General features: G+C 45.3%; 1 protein-coding gene across 2 annotated transcripts in view; it reads left to right on the top strand.

The window, feature by feature from the left end:
• LOC144609981 (rho GTPase-activating protein 22-like) overlaps positions 1 to 15,215 on the top strand; it is a 343,649-nt gene that overhangs the window by 46,029 nt on the left and 282,405 nt on the right. For both annotated transcript variants that reach the window (XM_078428396.1, XM_078428395.1), the window contains exon 2: positions 12,906 to 13,105. In XM_078428396.1, the coding sequence (XP_078284522.1) occupies positions 12,906 to 13,105 (200 nt within the window). The remainder of the gene's footprint in view (positions 1 to 12,905; positions 13,106 to 15,215) is intronic.

Below are 15,215 nucleotides of genomic sequence, written 5' to 3'. Positions count from 1 at the left end.
GATACTGAGTTGGATGATCAGCCATGATCATATTGAATGGCGGTGCAGGCTCGAAGGGCCGAATGGCCTACTCCTGCACATATTTTCTATGTTGACCTGAACGACTTGGTCGCAGTAATTATTTTGGTTCCCTGTCACACCAAGGTGATACTTCAATACTAAAAGAATGCCAGGAGAGAAACTGCAAAGAGGAGGTTTATAATAGATTAAAAACATGCCCATGCAACAAAAAGTGGTATAGGAAGGAACTACAGATGTTGGTTTATTCTGAAGATAGACACAAAGTGCTGTGTCAGGCAGCATCTCTGGAGTAAGGGATTCCTCTGTGAATCCTGAACCAGCATCTGCAGTTCCCTCTGACACATTTTGTCTGTTCCACTGCAAAATCTCCTCTAGGTATGCCTGCTTTGAAGATGCTTTTCTTTCTCCGACGGCAATTCTGTGAGCCTCTCCCTCATTGCTGATCCCTACAGGTCTGAAGGAGGGTTCCGACCTGAAACGTCACTCATCCTTTCTCACCAGAGATGCTGCCTGACCCGTTGAGCTACCCAAAACACTTTGTGTCTATCTTCGAACTGGTGGTCGTGGAGAGGCACCACAAAAAACCTGTTCCACATCGCCACCCGTTGCCAAGGGCTTGCAACTACAATCTCAATATTTACCTAGATGATACCATCATTAAATAAAAACAGAAAATGCTGGAAAGACTCAGTCGATCAGGCAGCATCCGTGGAAAGAGACACAGTTGTCACCACTGGGAAAGAGAGAAAAAAGGATGGTTGGTACAAATGGAATATCGGTGATAGGGTGAGGATAGGTTTGCTGTGGACATTTGCTTTAGAGGTCATCTGATTGACGGGTTAATTAGGGTAGAAAATGAGCAAAATCTTTGGTGAACAGTTACAGAATGATAGTGTACACAAAGCTTAGTTTTTGTTTAGTTTAGAGATGCAGCATGGAAACAGACCCGTCGGCCAATCAATTCCGCACTAACCAATGATCTGGAGAACATGGAGGTGATGTTTTGAGTCGGAACCCTTCTTCAGACAAAGCCAGCATCTTCAGTTCTGACCTTTCTGTCCTGGGCCTCCTCCATTGTCAGAGTGAGGCCCAGCGCAAGTTGGAGGAACAGCACTTCATATTTCACTTGGGTAGTTTACACCCCAGCGGTATGAACATTGACTTCTCTAACTTCAGATAGTCCCTGCTCTTCCACTCTATCCCCTCCCCCTTCCCAGTTCTCCCACTAGTCTTACTATCTCCGACTACATCCTATCTTTGTCCCACCCCCGTCCCCTGACATCAGTCTGAAGAAGGGTCTTGACCCGAAAAGTCATCCATTCCTTCTCTTCCAAGATGCTGCCTGACCCGCTGAGTTACTCCAGCAATTTGTGTCTACCTTCGATTTAAACCAGCATCTGCAGTTTTTTTCCTACATCGTCAGTTGCTTGTTATTACTTTGTAAATAGAGAGTTATGTTAACTTAGAGACATAACAGAACATTTTAAGAGATGTAGACCTAGTCCTTGAATGTAAGGCAGAGGACCATTGATTCAAGTGGTCAATGGACAAATTCTACGTCAAGAGGAATATAACAAGAGTGAAATTAGATCATTCTTTATAAGGCTCTATTAACATGAAAGATTAAGACAAACATGTGCTGTTTAGGACTTTGCTGAAAATCTGCAATAATTTGAATTAGTAGAATGAATAATTCAAATAATTTTATTATATGAGGAGGATTTATGCGGACCAGATCAACACTGTATTTAAAAGAGAGTTAATCTCATTGAAACTTATAATAATCTTACAGAGCTTGACAGAGTAGATACAGGAGTGGTAATGGTGTCATAGAGTTACTGTACAGAGTCTTACAGCATGGGAACCTTTGGCCCAACCTTCTCACACCGACCAACATACCCCATCAGCAAATATCCCACCTGTCTGCATTTGGTCCAAATCCCGCTAAACCTACCTTATCCATGTACCTGTCCAAATGATTTTTAATAATGTGCTCTACGACACTCTCGGTAACACAGATAGGAAGGTCAGGCATTCTTGTGACACTGTGTAACACAAGAAGGCCAGTATACCCCCAGACACGGTAAATGTGCTACATCATTAGTGCTTTCAATAGACAATAGGTGCAGGAGGAGGCCATTCAGCCCTTCGAGCCAGCACCGCCATTCAATGTGATCATGGTTGATCATTCTCAATCAGTACCCCGTTCCTGCCTTCTCCCCATACCCCCTGACTCCGCTATCCTTAAGAGCTCTATCTAGCTCTCTCTTGAATGCATTCAGAGAATTGGCCTCCACTGCCTTCTGAGGCAGAGAATTCCACAGATTCACAACTCTCTGACTGAAAAAGTTTTTCCTCATCTCAGTTCTAAATGGCCTACTCCTTATTCTTAAACTGTGGCTCCTTGTTCTGGACTCCCCCAACATTGGGAACATGTTTCCTGCCTCTAACGTGTCCAACCCCTTAATAATCTTATACGTTTCGATAAGATCTCCTCTCATCCTTCTAAATTCCAGTGTATACAAGCCTAGTCGCTCCAGTCTTTCAACACATGACAGTCGAGATAAATCTGATTCAGACAGTGCCTCTCACACACAGGGCAGGGTACCTGTCTGTGAACCACAGGAAAAATAACACTTTCCGTAAAATTGTTCACAGTTTGAACTTTCTTTTCACAGTGGACCTGCCAACTGAAAATATATATTAAGCAAATTGGATTTTTTTCTACAAGATTAACTAACAGCTAAAGCAAAGTACATTCTGCAGGAAGGAAGATTGAAATGGCTCTCAATGGAAAACATTAATGAAGCAAATGCATTTAGATTTTCAAAAGACGTTACTTTGATGAATGCATTGTCACTGGTGTGTGTGTAGGGTGGTGTTAATGTGCAGGGATTGCTGGTCGGAGCGGACTCAGTGGGCCAAATGGCCTGTTTCCATGCTGTATCTCTAAACTAAACTAAACATGTTATAGAGATCAAGATGGATGCTGCTTCAAAAAGAAAAAGAATCCTACAGACCCCTGCCTACAACATGCTAAATTTTCACAGATATGTCAATTGTTAATCGAAGAAAAACAAGTTTACAGATTGCCATTCCAATGAAGGGACTTATCACCTGTATTAAAATAAGCAATCGAGGCCCTAAATTCTGCATATTCCACCAAAGCCCCCCTCCACCTCACTTTTCAATGGCCCCGTTCTTTGGTTCACCTGCCTGTGAAGGAATGGCACATGAATCAGGTGGCATTTGGTGAATTTTGTCTGAAAATACTGTAACCATCTGAGCACAGCAGTGCTTCTAGGGTTGCCAACCGTCCTGTATTAGCCTGGACATCCCGCATTCTGGGCTAAATTGGTTTGTCCCATGCAGGACAGCCCTTGTCTCATATTAGGCCCGGCGCTGTAGGCCCGGATGGCGCTTTAAGCCCGGACACTGCAGGCCCGGACACTGCAGGCCTGGACACTGCAGCCCGGTATCTGCTGTAGTCCCGGACAGTGTAGGCCCGGGTGCCGCCTAACGGAGGTTGCGAGTTAATCTCATTGAAACTTATAATAATCTTACAGAGCTTGACAGAGTAGATACAGGAGTGGTTATGGTGTCATAGAGTTACTGTACAGAGTCATACAGCATGGGAATAGGTCCTTTGGTCCAAACTGCTCACGCCGACCAACATACCCCATCTGTAAATATCCCACCTGTCTGCATTTGGTCCATTTCCCGCTAAACCTGTGTCTTCCTCCCTCTCAATATGGACCCGCTGCAGTTCGCATACCGTCCGAACAGATCCACGGATGATGCGGTCTCCCGCTCTCTCGCATCTTGACAGCCAGAAGGAGGGCTTTGTGAGGATGCTGTTCATTGATTTTAGTTCAGCTTTCAACACAATAGTCCCCACCAGACTGGCTGAGAAGCTGCTGAAACTGGGGCTTAACACTCCCCTGTGCGCCTGGGTCCTGGACGTTCTCACCGCCAGGCCCCAAGTGGTCAAGATGGGGAGACATACTTCTAACCCCCTCATGCTGAACACAGGATCCCCCCAGGGTTGCGTCCTTAGCCCCCTACTGTACTCCCTGTACACACATGACTGTGTGGCCAGGTTAAGCTCCAACTCCATCATCAAGTTTGCTGATGACACTGTGGTGGTGGCCGCTATTAGTGGAGTGGGAGCACGTGGTTGTTGGCTGGATGAGGTCACGTGGGGTGCGGGAGGTCACCCTTTGTCCCTTATTTGGGAGTGAGAAGGTTGGTAACCCTGGGTGCATCACTACGTTAAAATCGCCATGTAAATTAATGGTCGTGTTGAACAACTGGTGTGGAACACTCCAACCACACAGAGTCATTAGGTCATAAGTGATAAGAGCAGAATTAGGCCATTCGGCCCATCAAGTCTACCCCGCCATTCAATTATGGCAGATCTATCTCCCCCTCATAACCCCATTCTCATGATTCTCCCCATAACCCCTGACACCCCTGATCATGGAGTCACAGAAATAGGCCCTTCAGTCCATCTTGTCCTTACCAAACAGGATTCCCCCTCTCCACTCATCACACACATTGGGAAGAATGGGTGCAAATAAGGCTGTGCGCACTTGAGATTGCCTTCCAGGATTGAGTAGAGAGGCACATATAGTGGATGCTGGTACAACTAATGGGAATAGTGGGCACTGCCATTAGTAGAATCGTCCACTTACAGGGCAACAACCTCTGAAGCTGTGTATTCACCCTGTCAATTTCCCCTCGTGATTTTATATTAATCCATAAAATCTCTCCTTTGCCTACTGTGCTCCAAGGAATAAAGTCCTAGCTTGCTCAATCTCTCCTTGTAGCTCAGGCTGTCAAGTCCTGCCAACATCCTTGCAAACCTTTAGACTTCAGAGATACAGCATGGAAACAGACTCCTCCGCCCACCGACTCCACGCCGACCAGCGGCCACTCCGTACACTTGCACTATCCTACCCATTAGGGACAATTTACAATTTTGCCCAAGCCAATCAACTTCCAAACTTGTACGTTTTTGGAGCGTGGGAGGAAACCGGAGCACCTGGAGAAAACCAACACGGTCACAATGAGAACGTACAGACTCCATACAGACAGCACCTGTAGTCAGAATCGAACCTGTGTCTCTGGCGCTGGCAGCAACTCTACCATTGTGCCACCGTGCTGCCCACAGAAGAAACAGAAGAAAGAAAATAAATACATTTGTGAATATGAATTCTATGGTTGATACAAAATGCTGGGGTAACTCCGCGGGTCAGGCAGCATCTCGGGAGAGAAGGAATGGGTGACGTTTCGGGTCGAGACCCTTCTTCAGACTGATGTCAGGGGAGGGGGCGGGACAAAGATAGGATGTAGTAGGAGACAGGTTAGTGGGAGAACTGGGAAGGGGGAGGGGAAAGAGAGGGACAGAGGAACTATCTGAAGTTAGAGAGGTCAATGTTCATACCGCTGGGGTGTAAACTGTCCAAGTGAAATATGAGATGCTGTTCCTCCGATTTGCGGTGGGCCTCACTATGACAATGGAGGAGGCCCAGGACAGAAAGGTCAGACTGGGAGCGGGAGGGGGAGTTGAAGTGCTCAGCCACCGGGAGATCAGGTTGCTTAAGGCTGACTGAGCGAAGGTGTTGAGCGAAACGATCTCCCTGATGTAGAGAAGTTGACATCTGGAACAGCGGATACAGTAGATGAGGTTGGAGGAGGTGCATTGCATGGTTTGTCAGTAATGTTGCTACTGAAAATTGGTGTAATTATTAAGATATCTTTATACAGACTCTGCCAGTAACATTATTTACTCTCAAATTTTTCGAGCAGCAGAGTTGAGAACAGATTAATGCTTTGTGTGCACGTTTCAAGCTATTTCTCAGCAAAGTAAATGTGCTTTGCTGGTTGGTTACAGATAATATCAGTGATGTGTGGTATTCATCAACTCGAGCTTTCAGTTTTCATTGTGCACATTGTGTTAATTCTGGAAATACCCGTCTAATGCAGGGAATTCAAGCTGGTTGAAACTCTTAAACAGTGTGTGAAACACAATCCATATTTAGCCTCTGTCCTTCCCCTCGCCAACCAAAATGCCTTAAACCACGGAAATCTGATTTTGAACCAATTAACAAGACCAAGGAGAAACTGTGTGCAGAAAGGAACTGCAGCTGCCGGTATAAACCGAAGATAGACACAAAAAGCTGGAGTAACTCAGCGGGTCGGACAGCATCTCTGGAGAAAAGGAATAGGTGATGTTTCGGGTTGAGACCCTTCTTCGGACTGAGAGTCAGGGGAGAGGAGAAACTTTGTTCATTATGTTGGATGGGGGCAGTGGGGAAGGTAATCAAGGCACACAGAGCAAATACATGGTTGTGATTTTCGTTGGAACCATAGCTTGATAGGGAAACTAGTGGATCCAATTGTCCTTTTTCAACTAGGAATATCTAAGTGGATCGTAAGGGGTAATACAAGCAGGTGTTCGTCATCAGGCCCTTTGAGCCTGATTCACTGGAGAACACAAGTGAATCAGAGCAGAAGTAGGCGATCAATCGCCTCCAACCTGCCCCACTATTCAGTATGATCCGGGGTTGATTCTTCCTTCCCCAGTTCCTTACATCTATCTTCACATTGCACATTCTCTGAATGCATTCAAGAGAGAGCTAGATAGAGCTCTTAAGGATAGCGGAGTCAGGGGGTATGGGGAGAAGGCAGGAACGAGGTACTGATTGAGAATGATCAGCCATGATCACATTGAATGGTGGTGCTGGCTCGAAGGGCCGAATGGCCTACTCCTGCACCTATTGTCTATTGCCTATTGCATCTCTAAAAACTAAAAGAAAATTCTAAAAAAAAATAAGGTTGCCCATGTTCTTCTGAGCTTCAAGGAATATGGGCTCAAAGTGCCTCACCACTCTTGCTAAAACAACTCTCTCATGCCGTGAATTAGCCTGGTGCAACTGTTTTGGCCTGCCTCCAATGATACAGTAGACAGACACAAATTGCTGGAGTAGGCAGCGGGACAGGCAGCATCTCTGGAGAGAAGGAATGAGTGACATTTCGGGTTAAGAACCTTCTTCCGACTGACAGACAATGCTGCAATATCCTCTTTAGATTTACAATAATGCTACAATATTCTTTTTTTAGAAAGGGAACCAAAATCTGCATACTGTTCAAGGTGTGGCCCCATCACCACCTGTGCAACTCTAACATAAACCTTTCTTTTCTTAAGCTCCAACCCTGTCCTCATTATTTTCTGACTGCACATTTTACTCTTACACAGCACAATCGAGAAAAACATGCTCCTTACATCTTGTCTGTCAAGTCTCTTAAGAATTTTGTAAGTTGCAAAGAAATTGCCTCTCAACCTTCTCGGCTCCAAAGAATACAGCACCGGTTTACTCAATATCTCCTCAGCCAACTAATTTGCCATCTCCAAAACAAGCTTTGTGAATCTCCATTGCATTGCCTTTAACATAGAACATGGAACATTACTGCACAAGAAAAGACCACCCGGCCCATGATGTGTGTCTGCCGACCATGATGCCAATCCAAACTAAATCCCATGCGATAACAAGGAACTACAGATATTGGTTTATATTTTGGGGTGGCAGAGTGGTAAAGGCTGCCTTACAATGCCAGAGACTATGGGTGCTGTCTGTATGATGTTTGTACCTTCTCCCTGACGGCATGGGTTTTCTCCAGGTGCTCCAGTTTCCATCCAAGACAGACATATTTGTAAGTTAATTGGTTTCAGTAAAGTTATCAATTGTCCCTAATGGTAGCATAGTGTGATCTCTACATCTAGTTCATTCTAAATTCTAGAAAACCCATGGTGAAAATCAAGAAGCATATTGAGCAGAAACTATCGAGTTGAACATATGCTGTAGCATGTCATTACAGACTTCTCCCACTCACAGTATCCTCGTTAACCAAACGTGTAGTCTGATCATGTTAAATTGAAGTGGCGTTTGGAGTCGTTCAACCTTCCCTGAAAATGCTATTGGACAGGGCTTATTATTTCCTCCTTTTAATGATGAATGTAGCAGAATTGACACAAAATACCCTTTTTAGAATTTTAGCAGTATTTATTTTTAATCTCAATTAGTCAGGGTGTTTAACCCCATCTCTGTTCAATGCTTCCTATTAAATGCTTTATTCTCCACCCACAGCAGTTTGGGTTAGTTCCTCATTTCAGCAGCAGGAGCAAAAAAACAGGATATAAAGTATTTAATTTTTGGTTTGACAGTCAAACTGTTGGCCTGCATTATAAAGTCATCACACCAATATCTTCAGCAGCAACTGAATATTCACAGAGATGGGTTATGTGTATCACAGATAGACTGGTTGGATCATTTTAAATCACTGTTACAGTGCTGTCTCCATTTAGCATACCTTGTTGTGGTTGTGAATATATCGTGGGTGTTTTCAAGTCGCCAGAGGGGATATGTTTTATTTCATTGCAATATAGAGAGCAATGCCTATTTTCGACTAACGAGAAGCACATCCTGTTGATTCTTTAGCGTGATTAATTTTGTTCGTTTTTATTAGATTTACAAAGTAAATGCATTAAATGGCTGGGCGGGGTTGTGGCAAATGGATTCTCATATAGTAGGTGTGGCACCACGTAAATCAGTGACTGTGCACTCAAGACTTGCCCAATCATTGTCAATGAGAAAGTACATCAGGGAGAATACTGGTGTATGTGGAACTGAACCCTGGTGAGAGTCAGTGTGTGTGTGGGGATTGTTCTTCACTGAGAGATGGTGAGACTCTACTCCTGTTGGTGTTTGTAGAGTGTGGAACCCACTCCATAGGGAGAGTTAAGGCTCTGTCCCACTTTGGCGATTGTTTAGGCGGCTACAGGCGACGAGGCCGTGGCCACACGATCGTCGGGGTGCAGCCTGTACGGTCGAGAGTCGTCTCCAAAGAGTCGTAGCGTATTTCTGGTCGCCGCTGGATTTTGAAATGTTTATAAAAAATTTTGGCGACTGTTGGTTTGAGGCCAATGATCGTAGCTTGACGTCTCCTGACGGGGGCGCTGTCGTAGGTCGTCGCCAGGTGACGTAGGTTGTCGCCGGTGCTGACTTCGTTGAATTCCATTGGCGACTACCCACGTCAACTGGCGACAGGTACCGGCGTCAAAACCGGTGGCCAAAATGACGTGAATTGTCTTCAGTTGTCGCCGACACGGTCGTAGCTTGTCGCAGGTAGACGTAGGTTGACTTCGTTTGTCGTAGGTTGTTGCCTGTGTGGCCGTAGTTTGTCGTAGGTGCGGTCGTTAGTGGACGTTCTAAGTCGCGATGATTGGGTCGCTGGTTGTCGGTAGCTTGCCGTAGCTTGACGTCGTCTAGGTGGTAGGTTGTTGTAGCTTGTCGTAGACATTGTCGTGGGGAGGTCCAGTCGCCGGTTTTTCGGCGACCTGCTACGACTATGACAGTCGCCGGCAGTCGCCTAAAGAAACGCCTAAATGGACAGGCCCCTTAGGTCTATTGAACAATATGTGAGGGTCAGGAAAAGACACAATGTGCCTGAGTAACTCAGCAGGGGCAAGAAACAAACTACTGGAGGAACAGCTGGTTGTGCGGCTTGTGTGAGTGGGAAATGAATTATTGACGTTTTGGGTTAAGACACTATATAAGAGACAGCACAGTGGTGCAGCTGGTAAAGCTGCCGCCTCACTGAGCCAGAGACCCAGGCTCGATCCTGACCTCGGGTGCTGTCAGTGTGGAGTTTGCACGTTGTCCCTGTGATCGTACGGGTTTCCTCCAGGTGATCCGGTTTCTTCCCACGTCCCGAAGACGGGCCTGTTCGTAGGTTTATCGGCCGTTGTAAATTGCCTCCTAGTAAGTCGGGAGTGGATGCAAAAGTGGGATAACAGAGAGCCAGTGGAAACAGGTGATCGAAGGTTGGCATGGGTTCAGTGGGCCAAATGGCCTGCATGCGTGCTATATCTTTCAAATCAATTTAAACCTTCCATAGGTTTGTCATTATTTATAATTGTTGGAGGTTCAATATATTTTTATGTGTTTCTCTCAATTCTGAAAGCTTTTCCCATTGATTTCAGTTATGTCTGCAATGCAAACTGACCTACAACAGATATTTTGTTGAATACTCAGTGATGTTTGTTGGAGTTTGTGGGTGCAGATTAGTGACTGTAATCTACCAGATGCAGAGTACTTTGCAGCATGGAGGTGTAATAGGATATCACTTCAGTGAAAATTATCCTGCGTTGCTATTTTTTACATATTTCCTTCGGTTTCCTTCTCTTTCTTATTTCCTTTGTTCAAATAGATGTTATTTCAGTCCAGTCCAGTCCGTGCCAGTATAAAGAGCAATCCCATTCTCCAACGAATATTCCCCTAATCTATTCTACCCACATTCTCATCGACAACACCCCTTTCCCGAAGCCGCCTACCCTCCAGATTCTTCCACTTCCCAACAGAGAAGAGGCAATGTATTGCTCCCGATAAGCTCTCAGTGTGCATGGCTTTGGGATGTGGGAGGATACTTGGGCACCTGGAAGAAAGCTGTGTAGATGCTGCTAAATTACTCCAGCACCTTGTTTAGTTCAGTTTAGTTTATTGTCACGTGTACCGTGGTACAGTGAAAAGCTTTTGTTGCGTGCTAACCAGCCCGCAAAAAAGACAATACGTGATTGCAATCGATCCATTTGTAGTGTGGCAATAACGTTTTGGTGTACTGCTTGAAGATACTTACATGGGTTGGGGTTACCAACACTCCTGGATTCTCCACCAGTCTGCACAATTGAAGAATTAATCTCCAGAACATCATCATCATTGGTGGTCACTCAAAGCGAGTATGACTGTCCTCTCCATTGGAGGACTCCTTGCGTGACTTTGTTTAACGTGGGGAGACTGGTGCACAGACAGCCACCACACGGTCCATGACAGATCGGGGTCAGGATCCAGTGGCATGGAGTCCAAGACGGCCGGAGACTCTTTTCTGCTGCAGCCTTCATCCGCCTTCCCAGCCGTTGTGACGCTCCACTAAAGTCAGCCATCATCCTCCGCCTGTTCCACCGTTGAGGTCTTGCTTGGATTGCTCTTTGTCAGGGACATCCCCCCTCGACCTCACCACCATGGGTGGCCCTACCAGGAGCGTAGCTCCAGATGGCATCGTTCTCAGGATCTCAGGACCACACAAGCTTCTCCACCACGACAAGGTGACAATCCATGGAGAGGAATCTCCAGAACACACTGCTAATGACCCAGCAGAAAGACGATAGGTGGATTAAAGGTTTATTTTATTCCCTTTGAGGACTTCAAGGAAGAAGGGTCTAGACCAGAAACGTCACCCGTCCCTTCTCTCCAGACATGCTGCCTGTCCCGCTGAGTTACTCCGGCATTTTGTGTTTACCTGAGGCTTATAAAATGGTTTTTGCTCCAGTTTTCTGCCAGTAGATATTCACGCTCACTGAATGTGCAGTCTCGTTGATGCTGCCGGTTCTACTCTCATTAACTTCACTGGAACAAATTTCAGAACCCAGTCACTGTCGCTGCAGGTAACTGCGGATGGGCCACTGCCCATCCCCCCCTGCCACCCTTTTCCAATTTCACAGAAGCAACACCTGTCAGAAAAACAATTCCGATTTCAATTAATGGCCATAATTATTGCCTACATCTGAATAGAAGCATTTGAATTTAACTAAGTAAACATAGAAACATAGAAACATAGAAAATAGGTGCAGGAGTAGGCCATTCGGCCCTTCGAGCCTGCACCGCCATTCAATATGATCATGGCTGATCATTCAACTCAGTATCCCGTACCTGCCTTCTCTCCATACCCCCTGATCCCTTTAGCCACAAGGGCCACATCTAACTCCCTCTTAAATATAGCCAATGAACTGGCCTCAACTACCTTCTGTGGCAGAGAATTCCACAGATTCACCACTCTCTGTGTGAAAAAAAACATTCTCATCTCGGTCCTAAAAGACTTCCCCCTTATCCTTAAACTGTGACCCCTTGTTCTGGACTTCCCCAACATCAAAACATCAAAGATCAAGACATCATTTCACATTGTTTGGAATCATCCTGAGGTGGTAGCCAGTGGCATCTTTGTAAGGATAGTCCCTCCACAGATGCTGCCTGATCTGCTGAGTTCCACCAGAGATTGTTTTTTTGCACCAGTTTGCAGCATCTGCCGCCTCTTGTGTCTCCATAAACTTTACGGTCCGATTAATTTCCTTCACTAAACTTTTTCCTCATGTGGCTCAAATCAAAGTTATTACAATTAAGCTTTTTGCAAAGAAATCCCGAAAAGAGGATTTCAATTGAATTTAGCAGTTTGATGTTTGCTCATGCTATGTTATTTTTCAGGGAATCACTGTGATTTGGCTAACCATTGACGGTAATCGGTACAGTCCAGTCATAGAGTTATAGAGTCATAGAGTCATACAGCGTGGAAACAGGCACTTCGGGCAGACTTGCCCACACCCACCAACATGCCCCATCTAGACTAGTCCCACCTGACCACACCTGGCCCATAACCCTCTAAACCTGTGCTATCCATGTACCTGCAGAATGTCTCTTAATTTGTGTTTACTTGAATTGAATTGAATAAGTTTATTGGCCAAGTACGTACATATACAAGGAATGTGCCTTGGTGCTCCGATCGCAAGTAACAACACGACATACAGTAAACAATTAAGAATAAAGCATAAAACATTAACACATTAAGAGTAAAACGTTATAGCTTAAACATGTGAATGAAATAAAATACCAGAGCAAAAGGAGGCTACAGACTTTTGATTATTGAGTGGAGCTACTAATCGCGGAAAACTGTTTTTATGTCTGGCTGTGGCGACTTTGACAGTCCGGAGTCGCCTTCCAGAGGGAAGTGCTTTGGTTTGTTTTCCTAATTGTGACTTGTCTTGGTGTTGGCAGCCCGGTCGAAGAGCATGGTGATGGGCGAGGCAGCACGTCCCTCCAGCAGACCGTCTTCCCCCAGCCTCCAGGAACGGGCCTTGAAGTCGGGATGGTTGAAGAAGCAGAGGAGCATCATGAAGAACTGGCAGCAGCGGTGGTTTGTGCTGAGGGGAGAGCAACTCTACTACTACAAGGATGAGGAAGAGAACAAGCCACAGGTAATGCAAGTCACTTTTTAGCGGCATGGTGGCGCAGCGGTAGAGTTGCTACCTTACTGCACCAGAGACCCCGCTTCGATCCAGACTGCCCCGTGCTGTCAGTACGGAGTTTGTACGTTCTCCCCGTGACCGCGTGGGTTTTCTCCGAGTGTTCTGGTTGCCTCCCACACTCCAAAGACGTGTAGGTCTGTCGGTCAATTGGCTTTGGTAAAAATTGCAAATTGTTCCTAGTGTGTAGGATAATGCCAGTTTATGGGGTGATCGCTAGTTTGTAGGTTAATAGGCTTCTGTAAATTGTACATTGTCCCAAGTATGTGGTATAGTGATCATGTACTGGATGCTGGTCGGCATGGACTCAGTAGGCTGAAGGGCCTGTTTCCACGCAATGTCCCTAAAGTCTCTAGCCTGTCTTATAACCGTTAGAGCATGCTTGCGTTGATCCTGTGCAGTACCCATCCAGGTCAAATCTGTTCACCCTTTCTTGCATCTTAACATTAGACAATTTTACACTGATGGATTATCGAACCACATGATGTGGAATGAGGCATTTATAATTCATATATTATTGGGTCTGTCTTTTAACAGATAATGTATTTGTTTAAATGGTCCTTTCCTATTTTTTTTTAACACTCTCATAGGGGAGGTTTATCGTTCCTACATTTAAGGTGTTCTAAGCTGCTTTTTCCACTTTATGGTAAATAAGGTTATCTTATTGTCTCCGAAACACTCTGTCATAAAAGCCGATCAGTATTAAAGGTATATGCACAAAGGATTTATTAATCAAGCAAATCATAACATAGACAGACACAAAATGCCGGAGTAACTCAGCGGGACAGGCAGCATCTCTGGAGAGAAGGAATGGGTGATGTTTCAGGTCGAGACCCTTCTTCAGATGTTTAAGAATAAGGGGTAGGCCATTTAGAACAGAGATGAGGAAAAACGTTTTTAGTCGGAGAGTTGTGAATCTGTGGAATTCTCTGCCTCAGAGGGCAGTGGAGGCCAATTCTCTGAATACATTCAAGAGAGAGCTAGATAAGGCTCTTAAGGATAGCGGAGTCAGGGGGTATGGGGAGAAAGCAGGAACGGGGTACTGATTGAGAATGATCAGCCATGATCACATTGAATGGCGGTGCTGGCTCGAAGGGCCGAATGGCCTACTCCTGCACCTATTGTCTATTGTCTATTGTCTATGTCACCCATTCCTTCTCTCCAGAGATGCTGCCTGTCCCACTGAGTTACTCCAGCATTTTGTATCTATCTTCGATTTAATCCAGCATCTGCAGTTCATTCATAACATGGGCTTTGCTTCAAACTTTATAAAAGATACATAAAACTGAAACCAGCATTATTTCATAGTGCAAAATATGCATTAAAGGGTTAAAATGACACTGCTATCAGACAAGGTATCACAAAATGCTGGAGTAACTCAGCGGGTCAGGCAGCATCTCAGGAGAGAAGGAATGGGTGACGTTTCGGGTCGAGACCCTTCTTCAGATCGTCACCCCTTCCTTCTCTCCCGAGATGCTGCCTGACCCGCTGAGTTACTCCAGCATTTTGTGAATAAATACCTTTGATTTGTACCAGCATCTGCAGTTATTTTCCTACACTGCTATCAGACAATATTTATTGAATCTATTTTTATATAATTACTGCTGGAAAACACTTATGTGATATGATATTGTTAACAAGATTATGTGAGGTTATAGATATGGAAACATACATATTGGTCTTTGTCAATTGGAGAGCAGTGTAACTTACACCAGGCCTCTGGATACATTGCCACTTGTGACTGATGCCAATTAAACAAAGCAATGAACAACCACTTCCACCAAGTCGGGCAGGGGCGTGTGTGCTGCCTGAGTGCCAGTAATGCTCTTCTACTCTGGAAGTTGAGCTCAGCCTCGGGGTTTGTGAAAGGAGGCCTATTCCTTCTCTCCAGAGATCTTTGCAGGAGCCCTGTTTGTGCTTCTGGTGGGGATGCAGTGGCTGGTAGTGCACGCCAGGAGAATCGCAGTGGTGAACAGTGAAGGGTTGGACCGTGCTGGGTAAAAATGGGCAGCATGAGATGCAATGGTTGACGCCCTCACAGCTCCAGAGACCCAGGTTCAAT

This window comes from Rhinoraja longicauda, chromosome 35 (genome assembly GCF_053455715.1).
Source record: "Rhinoraja longicauda isolate Sanriku21f chromosome 35, sRhiLon1.1, whole genome shotgun sequence".
Lineage (NCBI taxonomy): Eukaryota > Metazoa > Chordata > Chondrichthyes > Rajiformes > Arhynchobatidae > Rhinoraja > Rhinoraja longicauda.
Note: the sequence above shows the minus strand (reverse complement) of the source record. Positions and strands in the feature narration are given on the sequence as shown.